Raw genomic sequence first — 19,487 nt, 5'->3', positions numbered from 1 at the left:
ATTATAATAATAATGATAATAATCTCTCTCTCTCTCCCTCTCTCCTGCCTGTGTTTGGTTATGTTTCAGTTCCTGCAGCTCCACTTCAAATGTCCAGCTGCCTGAGCTCAACTAAGCAACACACCTCTCTGTCTTTGCACATCTTCTCCATCACAGACTATGCAAGGACAATCTCTCTTTCCTCTACCTCTCTCTTAATCTATCCGTGACTCACAGCAAAACATTCTTCTGGTCATTTTGCAGGAGTCTGGAGTAGAACCATTTTCCTTGTAAATGATGGATAACTGCTTTTCCTCTCATACGTGCACATGCATTGCATGCAGAATACCGTTTGAAACGTGAAATGTTACCCTTGAAATAAAAATGAAATGAAAAGTCTGTAAAGAAAATACGTTTGTGAATGTCAGTGTGTCGAACACTGTGTGAATAAGTTTTAACATGATGTTACCTTCTTTAAACATATGCACTCTGTATTGTGTATGATGTCTATATTGATTTTTACACTTCCGAATAGAGAACAGAATGTCAGACTTTACAATCCCAAAGACACGTTCTCTTTTCTGAAGTGTTTCATTATGTCTCTTGAATCAACCCCCTCATTCTAAATGTCTCTCCCCTTTCCAGTTCCAAATGGTCCGGTCCATAATCTCTCGGCTCAGCTGTACGGCTCTACGGCAGTAGTGATTAGTTGGGACCCCCCTTTGGAGCCGAATGGCAGAGTGTTCTACCAGCTGAACCTGCAGGAGGCGGGAATAACACACCCGTCCGTCAACCGCACAGAAAATCAGACCATTGATAGAACCACCACAGACACGATTCACCTTTTCACCAAACTCAGGAAGTACTTCCCGTATGTACTACAAGTTACCCCGGCAACTAGTGCAGGCTCCGCCCTAGAACACACCTCCGTACTGCACCTGAGAACGGATGATGATGGTGAGTTGCATGCGGTATGTGAAAGAGTAAAACTTCAGAACAACTGTCAGAAATGTAATTGTGGGCCATGTGTGTGTGTGTACCCAGTACCCAGTTCAGCTCCATTACTGGATGTGAGCAGGAATCTCTCCTCCACCTCAATCCTGGTATCATGGGACGCTCCTGTGGAGCCGAATGGAGAGATAATCGAATACGCTGTAGTTCTGCAGGGACCCCGGACATCCAACATCACATACACACCCGACTCAGAGCTTACTTTCACAAACCTGACCCCGTACAAACCCTACAACCTCTCCATCTCTGCGGTGACTCGCAAGGGCATGGGACCGTCCCTCATGCTGGCTCTGCACACCGATGAAGCAGGTGAGTTTCCAATCAGTTTATGGAGTGTCATTGCAATTATCTGTGCATTATGAGTACAACCTTATACCAGTATGACTAATGATAACTTCATACCAGTATTGAGTTTGAGCCCTGATCTCAACATCATGAAGAGACACAAGGATTTGAAACAGCCTACATCCACAGAAGATCTATGATTAGTTGTCTAAGACGTTTGAAACCAGCTAACCTGCTGAGATCCTTCAAAAACTGTGTGAAGTGTACCTAGAATAAGTGATGCTATTTTGCAGGCAAAGGGTCGTCAAAACAAATATTAATTTGATTTTTATTAACAATTAAAGCATTTTTTTTACAGCAATTTGTCACATTGTTCACATTTGTTTAAAGCATGCATTTTTATTAAAAGGTAACTGATTATCAGCCATTCGAATCATTTTGCAGAATCTACACTGAAGTAAAGTTAACATTGAACTGTGATGAGTTTTTATGAATGTCATAGTCTGAATTTTTCCTTTTTTCCCAACTGCATTGTAAACCATCCCCACTGGTGTTAGAGCATCATTGAACTTCAAACCCACACTGAGCCCTGAAATGACTTTTCTGATCCATGAAATAGATCATCTTTGTGTGTCTTTAATACCTCCTGTGACTGTTTGGACTGTAGGTCCAATGTCTCCTCCACAGAACCTGAGCATCTTTAACCAGTCTTCTGACTCGGTGTGGCTCCAGTGGGAACCCAGTCTGGAGCCCAACGGCGTCGTTCAGCATTACGGATTCAAAATAGTGGAACTAAACACAAACGCTGTTATATACCAGGTAATTCTACCGTGTGTGTGTGTGTGTGTGTGTGTGTGTGTGTGTGTGTGTGTGTGTGTGTGTGTGTGCAGTAAATCTTTGAATATTTCCTGTATTATTACATTTCTGCTTTTGCTTCAGAACTCCACAGGTGCCTCTACTGAGGTTGAATTGAGTGGCTTTAAACCCCATAGCTCTTATGAGATCAGTGTGTCTACTTACACCAATGCAGGCAATGGAGATCAGTACAGTCTTCCTATTAACTTTACTACCCCTGAGTCAGGTAAGATTCAGGACAAGAAACTGGCAGTAGTTGTTTTTCTTCTTCTTCTTCTATCACCTGCATGTCTTCCTTTACCACATCCATAAACCTTCTGCTTGGCCTTTCTTTTTTTCCTCCTGCCTCCCAGCTCCATCCTCAGCATTCTTCTACCGATATACACCATGTTCTTCTCTTTTCTGCACATGACTCAACCGTTTCCATCGCACATATCTCACCTCGTCTCAAGAAAACGTCCTACCTTATAAACTCATCTCTGATCCTGTCCGTCCTCGTCACTCCCAATGATGAATTAATTCATTTATTGATGTGTCAAGATTGACATCAATTAATGTATCAATATTTATAGTTTTGTCTTTTTTTTTTTTTTTGCTTATTGCTTGCCATGAGTACATTTTCATACTTTTGCCTTGATTTCGGTTTGGGTTTGGCTGTTGCTTTTGTTGTTGTTTACTTTTTGGTTTGGTAGCGCTGATGCATATTCATATTTCAACTGCCAATAGATCGCTGAGTTGAATTGTGTGAGCATGTAAATTCTGTGTGTGTTGCAGTGTCCGAGGAGGTTGGAAATTTGTCCTGTTCGGGCCTGGACTGGGATTCAGTGTACATGGAATGGGAGCCTCCAGCAAACCCAAACGGAGAGATCTTACATTACCAGATTGTCTCCGCAGATCACAGAATGGACGCGTTCCCCATAAAGATTGAACACAAACTGGTGTACACTTTCAGTGCTCTGCATCCCGATATGTTTTATATCATCTCTGTAGCTGCTGTTAATTCGGCAGGTCCAGGAATGGAGGCCAACTGCACGGCACACACACTACCAGAATCAGGTACAAATCTGCAAGTCTGAACCAAATGTTTCAGGCATTGTGGGAGGATTACGTGTGTGTTTTGTTTGTATTTAGACTGGATTTGTTGGCTGCCTATTCACATAATTGAAAGCAGCATTTTCTGTATAATACTGTATACACATTTAAATGTACCTGTGTAACATCAAACCCCTGGTGAGCATGCATAATCTAAGACCTAATCCAAATTTTAATGCAAAATGCAACAGAGGCTGCAAATCTGTTCAGGAAAAATAAAGCATCTAAAAATGTAATAATCATTTTGAGTAAAATATGCAGTCACTCGTCATAAAGAGTAGCCAAAAAAAATCTCAATACTATTAATACATTGTGTTTTATTATATTTAAAAATGTAAAAAGAATTACTACTATCACTACTAATAATACTTTTAAATAATATTAATTAGAACAATACACATTATTATTATTATTATTATTATTATTATTATTATTATTACTATTAATATGTACATTTTTATGTTTTAATATATTTAAAAAATCAAGCTTCTAATAAAATCTTTATTACCACTGCTAATTATAATATAAAATAATATTTATATAATATTATATATAATAGTATATAAATATTAATACATATTATTATTATTATTATTTTATTATTATTATTATTATTATTATTATTATTATTATTATTATTATTATTATTATTATTATACATTTTGTCTTTGTCTTTGTATTTTTAAATACAACTACTACCACTACTAATCAAATAATCTTAATGAGAATAATAAACATATTAATAATAATAATAATTATTATTATTGTTATAATTATATATTTTGTCTTTTAACTTCGAATACAACTACTACTAGCACTACTAATTATAATATTAAATTATATATATATTAATACATATTATTATTATTATTATTATTATTATTATACATTTTGTCTTTTAATATAGAAAAAATCTTTTAAAATCTTTAAATTAAACTATTACCACTACTAATCAAATAATATTATTACAACAATGCATATATTGTATACATTTTTATAATAAATATAAAAAATTAAGCCTCTAATATAATGTTTACTACCACTACGTAATAATACTATAAAATGATATTATATATAATGTTCAATATTGTAGTATATAAATATTAATACATATTGTTATTATTATTATTATTATTATTATTATTATTATTATTATGCAAGAAGACCAATAGAAACAGTTGTAATAATTATTTTCTTTGATACATGACTGACTCAGTGACTGTCTCTGCAGTTCCTGGCCCCCCGAAGTCGCTGTCTGTGGTAAATAAAAGCTCTGAGGCAGTGACTGTGAGTTGGCACCGTCCTACCCGAGTCCCAGGCCACTTACGGGGTTACAGAGTGGAAAGACAGCGTCTGGCAACGGTGTGCGATCAAGAAGTTGATTCTACATGTGTGGAGAGTGAAGTTTTCCTGTGGGTAAACGCAACCGAATATGGAACAAGGGAGATTGGGTCGAAGGAGATTACAGTAACACTGCACCCTCTGCGAAAATACAGACGTTATCGAGTCAGAGTGGAGGCATGGACCAACGCGGGAGCTGGAGAACCTACAGAGTGGATATACATACAAACACTAGCAGGAAGTAGGTCAAACATACACATAGACACGGACTTTGCTGATCCTTATCACAAGACCATTGGTTTCTTTTACCCTTGTGTTGCATGATGCAGAAAAAAAACTCAATTAATACAGTTAAAAATGAGAGAATCATTACTTGGCCTTAGTTCAGTCATCACCTTTCCAATTTTAGTTATATCCTGTTGTACATCCATGCATCTGACATGTTTGGTGTTCTTAAATGATTTTCTGCTCATCATGGTTGTAAACAGTGATTAATTGTCAGCTTCTCTGTAAAAAGCTATTAGAGATTTGGCTTCAGAATATTGGCATTATTATTATCATTAATCTTTAATGTAGTGGATTTGATTATGATTTAATTAAGCTAAAAATCAAAAATTTAAAATCAAATGAATCGTAAAAATAAACAAATAAAAAATACAGGTGAAAATGTTGATTTGGCATCAAAAATGCAACATGAATGTTGCACAACAAATGGTGTAGCTACTGCTGATGTTCGCTAAGCAGTATCGCATTATAGATTTATTCATTATTAAAATCAAATATTTCTATTTATTCATTTATATATATTCCTCTCTCACTCTCTATCAGACCCTGATGCCCCACCACTCGACATCTCTGTCCTTCCCTCTGTCTCTGGGATGAAAATCACATGGGATGAACCTGCAATCATCTCAGGCCCCACCTCCTACCTCATTGACGTCATTTCTGTGAGTTCAAACGACAAACCAGATGTATACATGCTGATAAAAAGCCAGTGTAAAATTTAATCATGATTCTTTAATCTTTTCTTTATTCAGCTGGATGGATCAGGTAGTAATGTAACAGTGGTGAGGAACGCAAATGAAATCAGGATGGTGGTCATCGGGAACCTGAGTGCGTACACTTATTACACAGTTACTGTCACTGCCTTTACTGGAAACGTGAGCGACGCCCACCGAGACGGCATGGCAGCTGAGCCTGTTGTCATCAGGACGCTAGAGGGGGGTGAGAAAACAATTTTTATGTGTTTTTAAGGATGAATGCATGTGTTTCGTGACTACTTGGATTTCATTTTGTAAATTTTTTTTTGCCAGAACCAAAGGACCCCCCAAAAAACCTGACCCTGACCATCCTGCCAGAGGAAGTGAACCGTGTCGTGGTAACGTTTTTACCACCGGACGAGCCGAACGGCAACATCAGCGCCTATCACGTGTATATTTACCGCGATGGACAGTTGGACTTTGAGATCCGCAGCCTGCCTGTGGTCAGTAACCCGAACAAGACCATGACCGCTGTTATAGAAGGTTTTAAAGGAGGATTCAACTACAGCATACAGGTGAATTTTATTTCACCGAATACCACAGCATTCCTGCTCGTATTTCTATTTAAATTCATTTCGGTCCACTCAACAGTGCGGATGTTTCCAAAAATTACGAAAAATATTTCGGAAACTATTTACCTGAACATGCATGAGGCCCAGCTGAGTGATGTGTTTGTTTTACAGATTGCTGCAGTGAATGGCGCAGGATTCGGACCCAGGTCAGAAGTTAAAGTCAGCATGCCAATAAAAGGTTGGCACCCCTCATGAAAACGGAACGACTGTTTTTTTTCTTTTTGTGGATTAAAGCAGTTTCCTGTGAAAAAGTCCACCGACCTCACCTCTGTATTCTGTTTCATTTCAGCCCCACCAATGCCCTCCAGGAGGCCGATGGTAACCCTGAACAGTGTCGGCGCTGTCATGGCAACGAAGCAAACCATCACTATCGAGATGCCACTGTGTTTTTTCTCAGATGTCAACGGGCCTATTGAGAAAATCCAGGTCATCGTCTCTGAGCCGGCCGGTACGCTCGTAACACCGGTGTATGCGGAGAGACTAACAACTTTTGTGCTCAAGTCGCTAAAAAAAGCAGATGCTTATGAAATACACTTGAGATGTTCAAAATTTCATATAATTTGAGAAAAAAATACATTATCCCCAAGGCTAAATCCAGACCTGTGTTTATCAAGTCTGTTTTATTGAAGGTGTTTCGAGTGTATTTCATCACACACTCATGTTTACTTCACGAAAGCACTGAACCGACTTTTCTATCTTTGCAGTGATGGACTACAGTAATGTATCTAACTGGAAGAGCGTGTTCCACCACCCTTCTGCCCCGTATGTGACGGACGAAGGCTTTTTAAATCCAGAATGCTCAGAGGATCCTGGTCCGGCTGTGGAAATATCTCGCAGGATCATACACTCCAAGTTTTACGTGATAGGAGCGGATGAAGGATGTTTCTCTGAGGAGGCGCAGATCCTCTGTAACGGGCCTCTCAAACCCAAAACATATTATGTGTAAGTTTAACACACTTATGGGGGACACAATAACTGCATGTCTGTGTCCTCATCCCAGAAGTAAGATTGTGTGGTGACATTTTACGTCCTGTTTTATTTAGATTTAAATTTCGTGCGACGAATATCCTCGGCCAGTACACAGACTCGGAGTACTCGGACCGGACCAGAACCGCAGGTACACCTTTCAGAATTTCACTATAGAATAAAACAAGGAGAGTGTGACACATTCTCATCATTGCGTACGCCATGGTTTATTCCATCTCAATGCAGTGTTGCTTCCTTTCATCCATACAGATGGGGGTCTTTTGACCCGGGATGAACATATCATACTCGGGGTGCTCCTGTCTTTCTTCCTGGCATTGTTCCTGATCCTAATTATATACGCTTCTGTTCGGTAAGGAATTTGATTTATTGATTATTATTTATTTTTTTATAGAATTCTTTTTTCAAGACATTTGAATATTATTTTGTAATATTTAAATTTTAATTAAATATTAAATATTCAAATATTATCAAAGAATATTTAAATTTTAAATAATTTTTATTTTATTTTATGGATAATGTTTTTGTTAGTAAAACATTAGAACGTAGGATTTCATAACAAAAATCCATTTCATCACAGTATGAAATAAATACCATAAACAGTGCATTTACCAAGGCCTCAACATGCATTACTTACCGAAAACAAAAATGTTTAACTTTCTTCTGGAAAAAAAATAGGACTACATTGAGAAAGTGGTCAACAATTTATAGTGTTTAAACTCTATAAACATGATTTTCTATAAAAACCAAACGAGATTGAAATTGTCCTAAAATGTTTGTACTAAAATTGTTTTTAAAATAGTGCCACCTGCAGTACTGCAGCAATTGTCTACAACTGCCAGTATAAAAGCACAAATCTTGTAAACTTGCAAAAGGTAGTTTTGCATTTGCACTGCATTATTGCAGTGAATTATTTGTTAATTAGCTTTATAGCCTACGCCTAATTATATTTCACTCTGATGCCTGCAGCCGAAATCCTGAAAGATGTATAAAGCGTATAAAGCATCAGATATTTCTCAGAGATGATTTGTATTGCTTTTATTTAAAATCTAGCTTCTTACCCAAATGCAGGATCCATCAGAGGCAAAAGGAGGGTGGCACTTATTCTCCACGAGAAGCAGAGATTATTGAGACCAAGCTGAAGTTGGATCAGCTGATAGCCATGGCAGACATGGAGCTGAAAGAGGAAAAAGTTCAGAGGTAAATCTATAACTGACGTCTTTACATGATCGGAGATCCTTCTCATTTGGAGCCATGCAGACGTATCACATTCCCCAAATTGCACATATATCCATGTTTGTGAGATCTGCAATGATGTAAGCTGTCTGATTCCTGAGTCTGGGGTTCAAATAGACAACATATAGATCTTCTTCTTCTTCTTCTGGCTTCTCCCATTAGGGGTCGCCACAGCGGATCATCCTTCTCCAGACGACAACATATAGATAACTTAAATTATTCCCTTTTAATCGTTGATATTTAGTCATACAAATGTTCTACATTATAAATGATGCTTTTAATAGATGTTAGATTTTTATCATACCCAAACAAAAAATGCATTTTTGACAGTCACTGTACTTCAGTAGCTTTTTCACGTATCTGTACTTTACTGAAGTACTTCAAAGTCAAAAATTTGAAAATTTTTTTTTGCAAAATCAGTTGTTTATTTATGAGTTTATTTATCAATTGGTGGTATTTAATTAGCACCAACATACAGTTCAGCTTCAGTTCAACAGCAAGCAGAACATTATGAGAAGAATAAATAAAGGAATAGAAAGATTTTTGTTTGGGCTCATGATCAGTAAAGCAAAGTAAAGAGTCTTGTGATAATTGGAACATTGTAGCTGTAATAAACCATAGTATTTTGGATAATTAAGTACATTTGAAGGCAAATACTTTTGTACTTTCACTCAACTCACTTTTACTTTTCCTGGAGTCACATTTTACTGAGTTGATCTCTACTTTAACTCAAGTACATGGTTTGTCTACTTTGTCCATCACTGGTTCTTGGAGAGGTTGAGGAGAGGTCTCGTGATCCACGATGCACGTGGTGTTTTTTTTCTGATCAGCGAAGAATCACACAGCACACAGAGTGTCACATGCATTCTTCTTTGGTTTAATGCAGCAAACAGACAAGTATATACACACTGGACAAATCCTGAGCTAAAATTGTTCCTGATTGGGTAAGAAAACATGGTAACCAGAGATGTGTGAGATCGGACCAAAACATTCTGTATGTCTTACATACTCGCATCGTAAGAAGTTTGACTCCTACTGCTCTCAGGGGCATTTTTAAGACTAAATCATACTTTGAGTGATTTTTAGCAAAAGCAGAAAACTACCTGACATGCAACAGTATAGATATTTATATGCCCTTGTGCTCTTAGTGTTACACATTAGCTACTATTTGTGATTAAACCTAATTGGTGTTTATATGCCGCTTCATCTTCTGACTAACACACACTTTCACTGTTTCTCTCTTTTACTCACTACCACTCTTTTTCTCAGGTACTCCTCCTTTTTCTTTAGGAGGAAGGAGATATATGTCATCCAGTAAGTTTTCGCAGTTGTATATGCTGATGCATGCTCTGGTCTTCCTTCTACATAGGCTTTTATTGGTTTGTCAAAAGAGAAATGAAGGTCTATGGTATGCTTGTGGTTTTTTGTGGATGTGGATGTGCATTACTAATACAGCAGTCATTCGCAAACACTTTAATGCTCGTGCTTTGTGATGTACCCGATTACACTGTGCGTGTGTGTGTGTGTGTGTGTGTGTGTGTGTGTGTGTGTGTGTGTGTGTGTGTGTGTGGCTACATTCATACTGGGTAGTATTTATATTACTATTTTAATAATATTTATATTATTTTATATTAATATATAAATAAACACATAAATACATAAATACTACTATTCCTGCTACTGCAACTATTATTATTATTATTATTATTATTATTATTATTATTATTATCATTATTATTATTATTATTATTATTAAATTCAAATTTTATGTCACATACAGTCATACAGATATAGTTAAATGCTTTTTATGATTGAAAAATTTTTTTATAAAGTTGAGTAACATAAAAACACATAAAAATAAGTATAAAAGTATATTAAAATATAATCTGACTATAAGTATGAATAAAAATAAATAAAGGAAAAAAAAAGAAAAGAAAAAAAAAAACTTCACATTTCTAAGTGGCAATAATATGCTAAAATACTAATAAATAAATGACTAATAAGGTTAAAGTATTATATGACTTTTTTTTAATAACATCTAGTGTTTTAAAGATCCTATAAAAACTAGAGTTGATGTGAGAAATAAAATCAGATTTTACTATTTTATTAGTAAATATTAAACTAATAAAACATTAATATTGAATGAATATTAATTAATAAATAAACTGGTTTAAACTTGCAGTAAGAATGTAGCCAAGAACTATCTATCTATCTATCTATCTATCTATCTATCTATCTATCTATCTATCTATCTATCTATCTATCTATCTATCTATCTATCTATCTATCTATCTGTCTGTCTGTCTGTCTGTCTGTCTGTCTGTCTGTCTGTCTGTCTGTCTGATTATTGTAGTTTCATGTAATAATTTCTATTAACCTTTCAGGCTGCTCAGTTATAGGAAATCTCTAAAGTAAGTGATATTTGAATCAGCAGTTTTATTCTCTTAACCTCTTTGTTTTTTTTAGACGTATATAAAAAAGATGAATAATTGCTCTCAGTAGTTGAAGTATATTATTTTCTATGGAGTACGTTGTTAAATGAAGCTGATGCTAATATTCCTGTTCCCACTTTTAAAGTTACAGTAATGTTTCTTATCTGTTCCAGGCCGATCAGTAAAAAGGCGTTCATTCAGCACGTGGAGGAGCTTTGTGCCAACGACAACGCCAAGTTTCACGAGGAATTTGCTGTAATTTCTGTTCCGAGCTCTAAATATAAATAAAAATCGAATTTCTGATGTTAAGTTACATTCAGTGATAATGTTTTTTTTCGTAATAGGTGATTCTTTGTGTTGTAGGAACTTCCCAAGCTTCTGCATGACCTGGCAACATCGGACGCCGATCTGCCGTGGAACCGCTCGAAAAACCGCTTCACCAACATTAAACCCTGTACAATTCACACACACACATTGATTTTTTTTTTTCCTTTAACCTGACTTTGACCCCAAACCTGTTCCACATCAGTTTCAGTTCACTCTCTGGTGCTTTTTTTTTTTCAGATAACAATAACCGAGTGAAGCTGCTTTCTGAGCCGGGGATCCCAGGCTCTGATTACATCAACGCTAGTTTTGTCTCTGTAAGAGCCCGAGTTTAACACACCACACCACTCATTTCTCTTTCCAGATATGATTTTACAGATTTTTTTCAGAATTTACTCGGCACTTTCCAGTTATAATAAGTGTTCACTTATTGTATGCTGTAACGTTACGGAGTGTGTGGATGGTCACATGTTCTCCTCATGTCCATGTTAATTTCTTGCACAAAACATGCTAGTAGGTTAATCAGCTACGCTAAGCTGTTTTCTGCATAACATTATCAAATTATTAATATGTAAATAATGAAACAATAAATCACCTCACTTCTCTCTGCAGGGTTATCTGTGCCCTAATGAGTTTATAGCCACTCAGGGGCCGCTTCCTGGTACCGTGGCTGATTTCTGGAGAATGATTTGGGAAACCAGGACCAAAACCATCGCTATGCTCACCCAGTGTTTTGAGAAGGGTCGGGTATGAGCGCAAAATCAGCATTTCATTATATTTTATCACATGTTTATTGACTGGTAATTAGTAATGATTAGTTGTTTTGTTGGCTCTCGGTGCAGATCCGCTGTCACCAGTACTGGCCGGAGGACAACAAGCCGGTCAGTGTGTTTGGTGACATCGTTATTACAAAGCTGACGGAGGACGTGCATCCCGACTGGACTGTCAGAGCTCTTAGAGTGGAGAAGGTGAGCTATTGACACTTTCAATAGTCTCTCTCACACACACACACACACACACACACACACACACACAAAACCTGTTTTATTTTATTTTTTTACAAGTATATGTTAACATTTGTATATTCTGCCTCTCTTTCACTAAAAAAAAGAAGAACTAGAACACTAGAAACTCTTTTCATAAATATTAAATGTGCATTTTAGCGTTAAATGTGTTTACATAAGAGCCACTTTCAACTGAGCAGTCGAGGGTGAAGGGCCCCACTCAAGGGCCCAGCAGTGGTAGCCTGATGGTGCTGGGATTTGAGTTCATACCTGAGCTACAACCCCCAACTGCCTTTAATTAAGGGGTTATTGGGGATTTTACAAAAACAGCCACTAAGGAGCGGAAGTTTTTTTTTTTTTTTTTTTTTTTATATGTCTCTTTACAGGAACTTATCAACGATGATATTTTTTAAATATGTGTATTATTTAGAAAGTTAGATTACATAAAAAGTTAAAAAAACTATAGAGACAACATAGCAGTCAAACAAGACACAAACCCCTTTTCAGGAGAGCATAAATTAATTAAAACCGCAATGCATGACATTTTAGCAGCTAAACAATCTAATATATAGTTTATATGATATATTACATATATCTCTTTGTATCCTATCATTAATTATAACAGTAAAATATTGAGGTCGATTAATTAATCGATAGCTTTTGAAATTGGATATTGGATAAAAAACAAACAACACTTTATGTAAAATAGTACTGAACATTTTTACAAAAAGAAAAAATAGTACTGAATTATGATATAATATATAAAATCTGCTAAATGAAATAAGTATCATAATATAGTTAATAAAATATAAATAATAAATTATGCGTCTAAAACGAACATCATGGTGCGTCAGTCGTTTGCCTCTAGAGGCCGCTCTCGAAATGACAGCGGACCGGAAGCCGGAAAAACTATCGTTATGGATTTTGGATAGTTCTGTATGAATATCGGTTTGGATAGTTCAGATTTGATAGATTGACCTCTTGTAAAACACATTTGTGGGTACATTTTTAGACAGTTTTACTGAAGCAGAAAATAATGTTGTAATGAGAGAGTTTTGCTAATGTTATGTAGGATTTAGTGCTAGTAGAGGAGAGATTATGCATTTTCTTGTCAAATGTTTCTTTGCACATCCCAGAGAAAAACCCAGAGTTTTAACCACTAAGCTACTTCATCTAGACAGAAGCAAAATTACATACCAGTAGAAGAAAACAATGTAAAAATGTTAAATATTTAAAAAAAAATAATTCCTATTCTCGCCTCTTCAAAATTCCATATATAACAACTATATACAATCATTTATTTATAATGTATGAAAAAAAAATTCATTTACTGTTCTTTAAATAAGCACCAATTGAAAATCACTACATATTCTTTTCTGATGTTTGTCTTGTGCCAGTGCTTCAGATTATATCATTTTGTCTTATTCATCAGGCCTCATCCTTCTTTCACTTCGCAATAATGGATCAGGTTCTGTTCATTCCTGCAGTGATGCTAAACCTTTTTTATTTGAGTTTGAGTTCAATAACATTTTGTCTCCAGAATGGCGACTACATGGTGGTGCATCACTTTAACTACACCTCCTGGCCAGAGCATGGTGTTCCTGAGTCCAGCTCCACCTTAATCCAGTTTGTCAAAGCTGTCAGATCCAACAGAGGCCATGACAATGCAACAATCGTAGTGCACTGCAGGTCAGCACTTTGTGTTTCTTCTACATTCTTTCAAACACCTCAAACCTATTGCACCACAGGCCTCCTCACTTTACTAACACTCTTGTGGTTGAACAAACGAGCACGAATCTCTACAAACACACTCCAAAATCAAATGGGAAATTAAAATCTTCCCAGAAGAGTGGGTTATTACAACAGCAAACGTGTACTGAGATGTTCAAAAAGCACATGGGATCTCATTTGTCCATATAGTATGTTATATAAAATGTATTTGTTAAGCGGTATAGGAGTTAAATATATAAAATAATGACTAATAGACTGATCTGATGGGAGATTTCAAGCTTTTGAATGGACCACTAAATATACAGCAATCAAGCAGTTGTTTATATGGTGTGCACCAGTGGATCGTTAGAGCTTTACGATGCGATTCCTAACATTTGCATGCGAACACGGTTATTTTTTCATTATGTACAATGACCGAGGAGATGCACAGTGTGTGTATAATGCGTGTATAATGCGTTCAGTGCTGGCGTGGGCAGAACCGGAGTCTTTATAGCTCTAGACCACCTGATTCAGCACATCCAAGACCACGACTTTGTGGACGTGTACGGCCTGGTGGCAGAACTGCGCAGTGAGAGGATGTGCATGGTGCAGAACCTGGTAAGATTCTACATTCACATATTAATTGATTGGAAAAGACTACAGTGAATAAAGCGTGATGTTAAAGCCAGACCCACCGTTCCACAGGCGCAGTACATGTTTCTTTATCAGAGCACTCTGGATCTGCTGACCAGCAAAGGCAACAGTCAGTCCATCTGGTTTGTTAACTACTCAGCGTTGGAGAAAATGGACTCGCTGGATGCTATGGAAGGTAAAATCCACTCACAGACAGATGACACGATGTGTCTCGTTTATGCTTTATGAATTAATGCTTCCAGTTTTTTTTCCAGGTGATGTTGAGTTGGAGTGGGAAGAGACGACGATGTGAGCGCTCTGATTTCAACGCTTGTGACAACTTCACTTAAGAGCGCGGACGACAGGAGCACTGCGGCCAAACACAGACAAAACACCAGGAATATTTATGATGCCGACAGTTTGCACACACACACACCCACACCCACATGTGAGTGTAATCACTTCAGACTTTCTCTGCTCACGTCGTTAGCTCACCGAAATACTCGATCAAAGACAGAGCAGTGAAGTGAAATGTACAGGTACAGGATTGAATTTCGCTGCTTACTTTTTATTTTTTGTCCTTCAGTTCTGCACTGTTTGGGTTTATATGGCACCATGTACACTTTAACGACTTAAAAATGTAAAAACTAATTTAAAACTCTCTGTGTTGAACATGAAATCAGTTTTTATATAGAAAAAGTGTAAAAAAAAAAAAAAAAGGTTAGAAAAATGTATTAGATAATTATCATAGTTATAGATATATGTAGGGAATATAAATAAATTAATAAATAAATAAACAAACAAATAAGTTAATTAATTAATTAATAATTAGACATTTTATTGTTCCGTCACGTCGCTCTTTAATCTCACGCTAACCTTTTCTTTTACGTGTTATCAGTTACATCATTTATTTATTTTATTCCTACATTTATTACACTGCACACAGCAGCAGACAAAAACCCAGCACTCGTCCACTCACCGTTTTTAATTTGTTTCTCGTTTAATAAATTTTTATCATAAATTATTAAGCCAAACAAGTGTTTTATGTGAGGAGTTACACATATACAGGATACTCTGAGTGTATATTTTCAAATGAAACAGTATTTGTGTTTTCAAATAAATGTGATTTTTGTCTGAATTATGTAGCTTGAGTGTGTATTGGAAATTTCTAAAGTACACCATGAAAGATAAAGTTCAATGAACAGAAAAGCAGAGCTGCTTTTTCTCTCTCAACTGAAAGGTGAATAAGAAAATTAAACTGCAGAATGGAGTGAAAAATGAAGGTTAGGAATAGAATGTATAGAGATACAATATACAACAATCCCCCACCAGACGCCAAAACAGCTTCAGTGCACATCAGCAGCGGCTCCACACATCTGTGCTACTGTGCTGGAGAAAAGCAAAGAGCTAATGATGAAGGAAGAAAGAAAGGAAAGTGAGAGAGAGAGATTGCGAGAGAGAGCTTGAGAGAACGAGAGAGAGTGAAAGAGAAAGAGAGAGTGAAAGAGTGAGTGTGAGAGAGAGAGCGTGAAGGAGAGAGAGTGAGAGCGATTGTAAGAGAGAGAGAGTGAAAGAGAGAGTGAAGGAGACATAGTGAGAGAAAAAGAGAGAGAGAGACCAGTAACCCAAAATCTTAACTGTTGGGTTACTTCACCAGTATAGATATATAAATGTACTGTAAACAGGGGAGCCCCTGGGGCCCCTGAGTAAGGCCCTTAATCCTCAGTGCTCTAGGGGTGCTGTATCATGACTGACCCTGTGCTCTGACCCCTGCTTCCTAACATTGCTGGGATTTATTTTTATTTTTTAAAGAAAAATCTCACTTTTATCAGGTTCCTCGTTTGTACATGACAGTAACCTAAAGAAAAACATTAGCACGTTATTTTGTCGAATACATTTAAAATTTCCCAAAATAGAGATATTTTTTTTGACATTTTTTTTAATCATTTTTTCAAGAATTCAGACAGAAATTCAGCCAACATTTGTTGGTTTAAACCACACAATTAAACCATAAACAACAACAAAAAACAAACATAGACAACATAATATGATAAATTTTATTTCCATTCCAGAAAACTGTGCAAACGTCACAAAAAGCCGTCCTTCCCACAAATCCATGGCAATAAATAAAATCTTTACCGTTCCTCTGTATTGTTTCCTGACACACAGGATGACATCATTGCTAATCTCCTTCTGTACAAGTAGACAAAATATGGAGCTAGCAATGAATAAATTTACGTAAATACATACATACATACTTCTTCATCCTAATCCCAAAGGAAAAAAAAAAAAGAGAAACACCTAGTAAAGCATTTAAAGCAATAAAATATACTCCTGTAGTCAGGGTTGAATCATGTGCCTGGTATAGATCGATGCATTTTCATGTCCAGAGGCAACTTTTCTCTTTTTTTTTTTATGACATGCAGTACAGCAAACAATAATGTTAAAAAGGTGCAGATGTGAACCACGAGGAAAATCGGGAACGCAAAGCTACCGTGAGTTTGGAACGTCCTGTGAATCCTGGATACAAATAGGAATGCGGTTATGACGTGTTATATAGAAGATTTAATGCTGTCTGATGGAAGGCAGGAGTCAGTGGGTGTCATATGTATGTATAGTTTTATCTATATTGTAGTATGATTAGAAAAATGAAAGACCCTATGGAAAGGGAATGACTGATTCATGTATATGAAGACACTGCATTGCTAAACATCATGTACTCATAAAATATATTTTGCTGCATTTTAAGCTACAGTACAGTCAATCTTACTTCTTTATACCAGATTAATAATCCAGACTAATACACTTGACATCATTTCTCGATTTACTGTTTATTGAGGAAACTCAGTGTACGATTAATGCAAGTTTATTGGATATAAAACTTCGGCAGTTATGTTCCCTCAAATGACCAACTTTGTTAAATGACCAGCAAATGTAAACATCTCAACGTATGTACAAAGACCAATTTTGCATTAGTAGCAAAGAGAACGTTCGCAAACTACCCTCAGAGAACAGATTAAAGTGTTCTATAAAACAGTTATTAAAGGGATAGTCGTCTTTCTTCTGTTTGAAAACAGTTTTCATTGTACATTTTTTCCTTTTACTTATTTTGGGGAACATTGCACACAAAATGTGCATGTTCTACTATGTTTTATTTACTGTGATGACCAGCAAAAACTAGCGCCCCCTCCTGGTTCGGAAATTAACATCCTAATATGTAACAGTCTTTGTTTCACTGATCAGACCGATATGGTCCTGCTTGTTGCCCATCCATGGTTTAGAGTTATTACGGGTAAAAACCTGCCGTAAATGTACACACAGTCCACACAACAATGTTCTAGAGGCAAAATGGGAAATTGTGAAGCTTCTAATGATTTAATCATTGCTCAAAAAATGAGCAGGACTGAACCATACGCACTCCTGAGACATTTGTCAGAATATGAAAAGTTTGCTTAGGGACTGTCCAGTTAGAAGAAGTTAAATCTAAGGAGAAATAATCAACTTTGATGATGTAACTTTTCAATAAGACACTTCTCCTGTCCAAACTGCCAAAAGCATGAAAATGTGGCCTTGAGAACAGCTCCATCAGGCTCCAGTGTCCAGACCCGCAAAAGTATAATTGGTCTCACATTTAACACAAACTAATCAGAAAACTAACTACAAACTAGCTTGTGAGGAAGTGGTAACTAAGTTGTAACTTGCGGGATGTCTGATCAGTAGGGCATGAGATCAAATCTTAGCAATCTGCCACTGTTGAGACCTTGAATTACTCAGCGTGTAAAAGTCACTATGAATAAGTGAATCTGCTAAACGCAATATGCTTTTCGGTCTACTCATTATTTCAAGCTGTTTGAAGCCATCAACACTAAATAATACTTTTCTTCTTGGGAAAAACCTGTCTGCAGGTTTACCCACAAGGCTTCACACTTGATTTAAAGAAATTCACTTTAAGCTAAACGCGTTATACTAATTACTATTTCTAATTGTTTAATTATTTTGTGTTAATGCTCATTTCCTGACCAGGTATTTATTGATTAGATCATTAAAACCTTTATATTGTGACATTTTATTTACTTAGGGGTGCAGGGATTGATGTGTGGACCGTTACATTTCTATAATTACCTCATGAGAAATGTAAGAACATGTGAAATCATTAATAGGAAAATGCATCAAGCGTTTTGAGCCAGTAAATATAAATATTACATATGATTACAGTGTTGGTATGAATGCTGTCTGATATATCCTATATTCTTACTTTACAATGTTTCTATGCCATGCTCTATGTATTTGAACACAGGATTCATAGGAAGTTTTTTGTTTAAAACTCAGAAACTCAAAGCAAAATGAGACAAAAATAAAATCTAATTTATACCGAGTTGCAATCTCACACCAGATGCAGTAAAACACTACATAGGCACCGTAGAGAAACAGAAACTGCCACTGGAAAGATAACAACGTCATCCAGGGCTTTGCAGCTGTTGGGGCCATCAAAGGAGGGAATGTACTGTACTGTATATTATACACAGATGCTGGGATAACCCATGGAATGTGTCGTCACAGCGTTAGAATTAACAGTTAACGTAGTAACATAACCTGGGCACTTTGTTCCTGATAGAATGGGGAAAAGAACATCTCGAAATATTCAGTGTCTCATGACTTTAACTAAAGCTCTGTAATAAAATATTGAAGGTAGTTCGATCTGTGCATAAGTTTGTATAAATGTGCCTTAATCAGTGTCTAAAGGAATCCTCGGGGTTTAACACACATTTTTACTGGCATGAGAAAATGTAATTCAATAATTTAGATGCAACGTCTCTAGGTTACATATGTAACCCTAGTTCCCTGAGGGAACAGGACGCTGCGTCAAAACGCTTTAGGAACGTGCCCGAGTGTTCACGCTCTGAAATAATGTGTGTAATCAGTCAAAAATTGGATGCTGGCCGTCTCCGGCGGGGTGACGTCACAACCAAAAAGTATAAAACGCATATC

The 19,487-nt window shown here is 36.5% G+C and overlaps 1 protein-coding gene across 3 annotated transcripts in view; it reads left to right on the top strand.

Moving 5' to 3' along the window:
- The window catches only part of LOC124396079 (phosphatidylinositol phosphatase PTPRQ-like), a 53,644-nt gene extending 38,008 nt beyond the window's left edge, over positions 1–15,636 (top strand). Inside the window, exons 34-59 of one of the 3 annotated variants that reach the window (XM_046865050.1) lie at positions 625–936; positions 1,024–1,299; positions 1,943–2,094; positions 2,215–2,356; positions 2,905–3,186; positions 4,454–4,804; positions 5,392–5,510; positions 5,601–5,787; positions 5,877–6,118; positions 6,287–6,353; positions 6,465–6,623; positions 6,880–7,117; positions 7,219–7,292; positions 7,412–7,511; positions 8,231–8,359; positions 9,665–9,709; positions 10,780–10,806; positions 11,001–11,082; positions 11,191–11,281; positions 11,392–11,468; positions 11,764–11,898; positions 11,994–12,119; positions 13,696–13,844; positions 14,348–14,483; positions 14,571–14,694; positions 14,774–15,636. In XM_046865050.1, the coding sequence (XP_046721006.1) occupies positions 625–936; positions 1,024–1,299; positions 1,943–2,094; positions 2,215–2,356; positions 2,905–3,186; positions 4,454–4,804; positions 5,392–5,510; positions 5,601–5,787; positions 5,877–6,118; positions 6,287–6,353; positions 6,465–6,623; positions 6,880–7,117; positions 7,219–7,292; positions 7,412–7,511; positions 8,231–8,359; positions 9,665–9,709; positions 10,780–10,806; positions 11,001–11,082; positions 11,191–11,281; positions 11,392–11,468; positions 11,764–11,898; positions 11,994–12,119; positions 13,696–13,844; positions 14,348–14,483; positions 14,571–14,694; positions 14,774–14,811 (3,860 nt within the window). In that variant the 3' untranslated portion in view covers positions 14,812–15,636. The remainder of the gene's footprint in view (positions 1–624; positions 937–1,023; positions 1,300–1,942; positions 2,095–2,214; positions 2,357–2,904; positions 3,187–4,453; positions 4,805–5,391; positions 5,511–5,600; positions 5,788–5,876; positions 6,119–6,286; positions 6,354–6,464; positions 6,624–6,879; positions 7,118–7,218; positions 7,293–7,411; positions 7,512–8,230; positions 8,360–9,664; positions 9,710–10,779; positions 10,807–11,000; positions 11,083–11,190; positions 11,282–11,391; positions 11,469–11,763; positions 11,899–11,993; positions 12,120–13,695; positions 13,845–14,347; positions 14,484–14,570; positions 14,695–14,773) is intronic. The other 2 variants (XM_046865051.1, XM_046865052.1) reach the window with 2 other exon arrangements.
- The last annotated feature ends 3,851 nt before the right edge of the window (positions 15,637–19,487 follow it).

The sequence above is a fragment of the Silurus meridionalis genome, chromosome 13 (genome assembly GCF_014805685.1).
Source record: "Silurus meridionalis isolate SWU-2019-XX chromosome 13, ASM1480568v1, whole genome shotgun sequence".
NCBI lineage: Eukaryota > Metazoa > Chordata > Actinopteri > Siluriformes > Siluridae > Silurus > Silurus meridionalis.
This window is presented reverse-complemented; position numbering and strand designations above follow the sequence as displayed.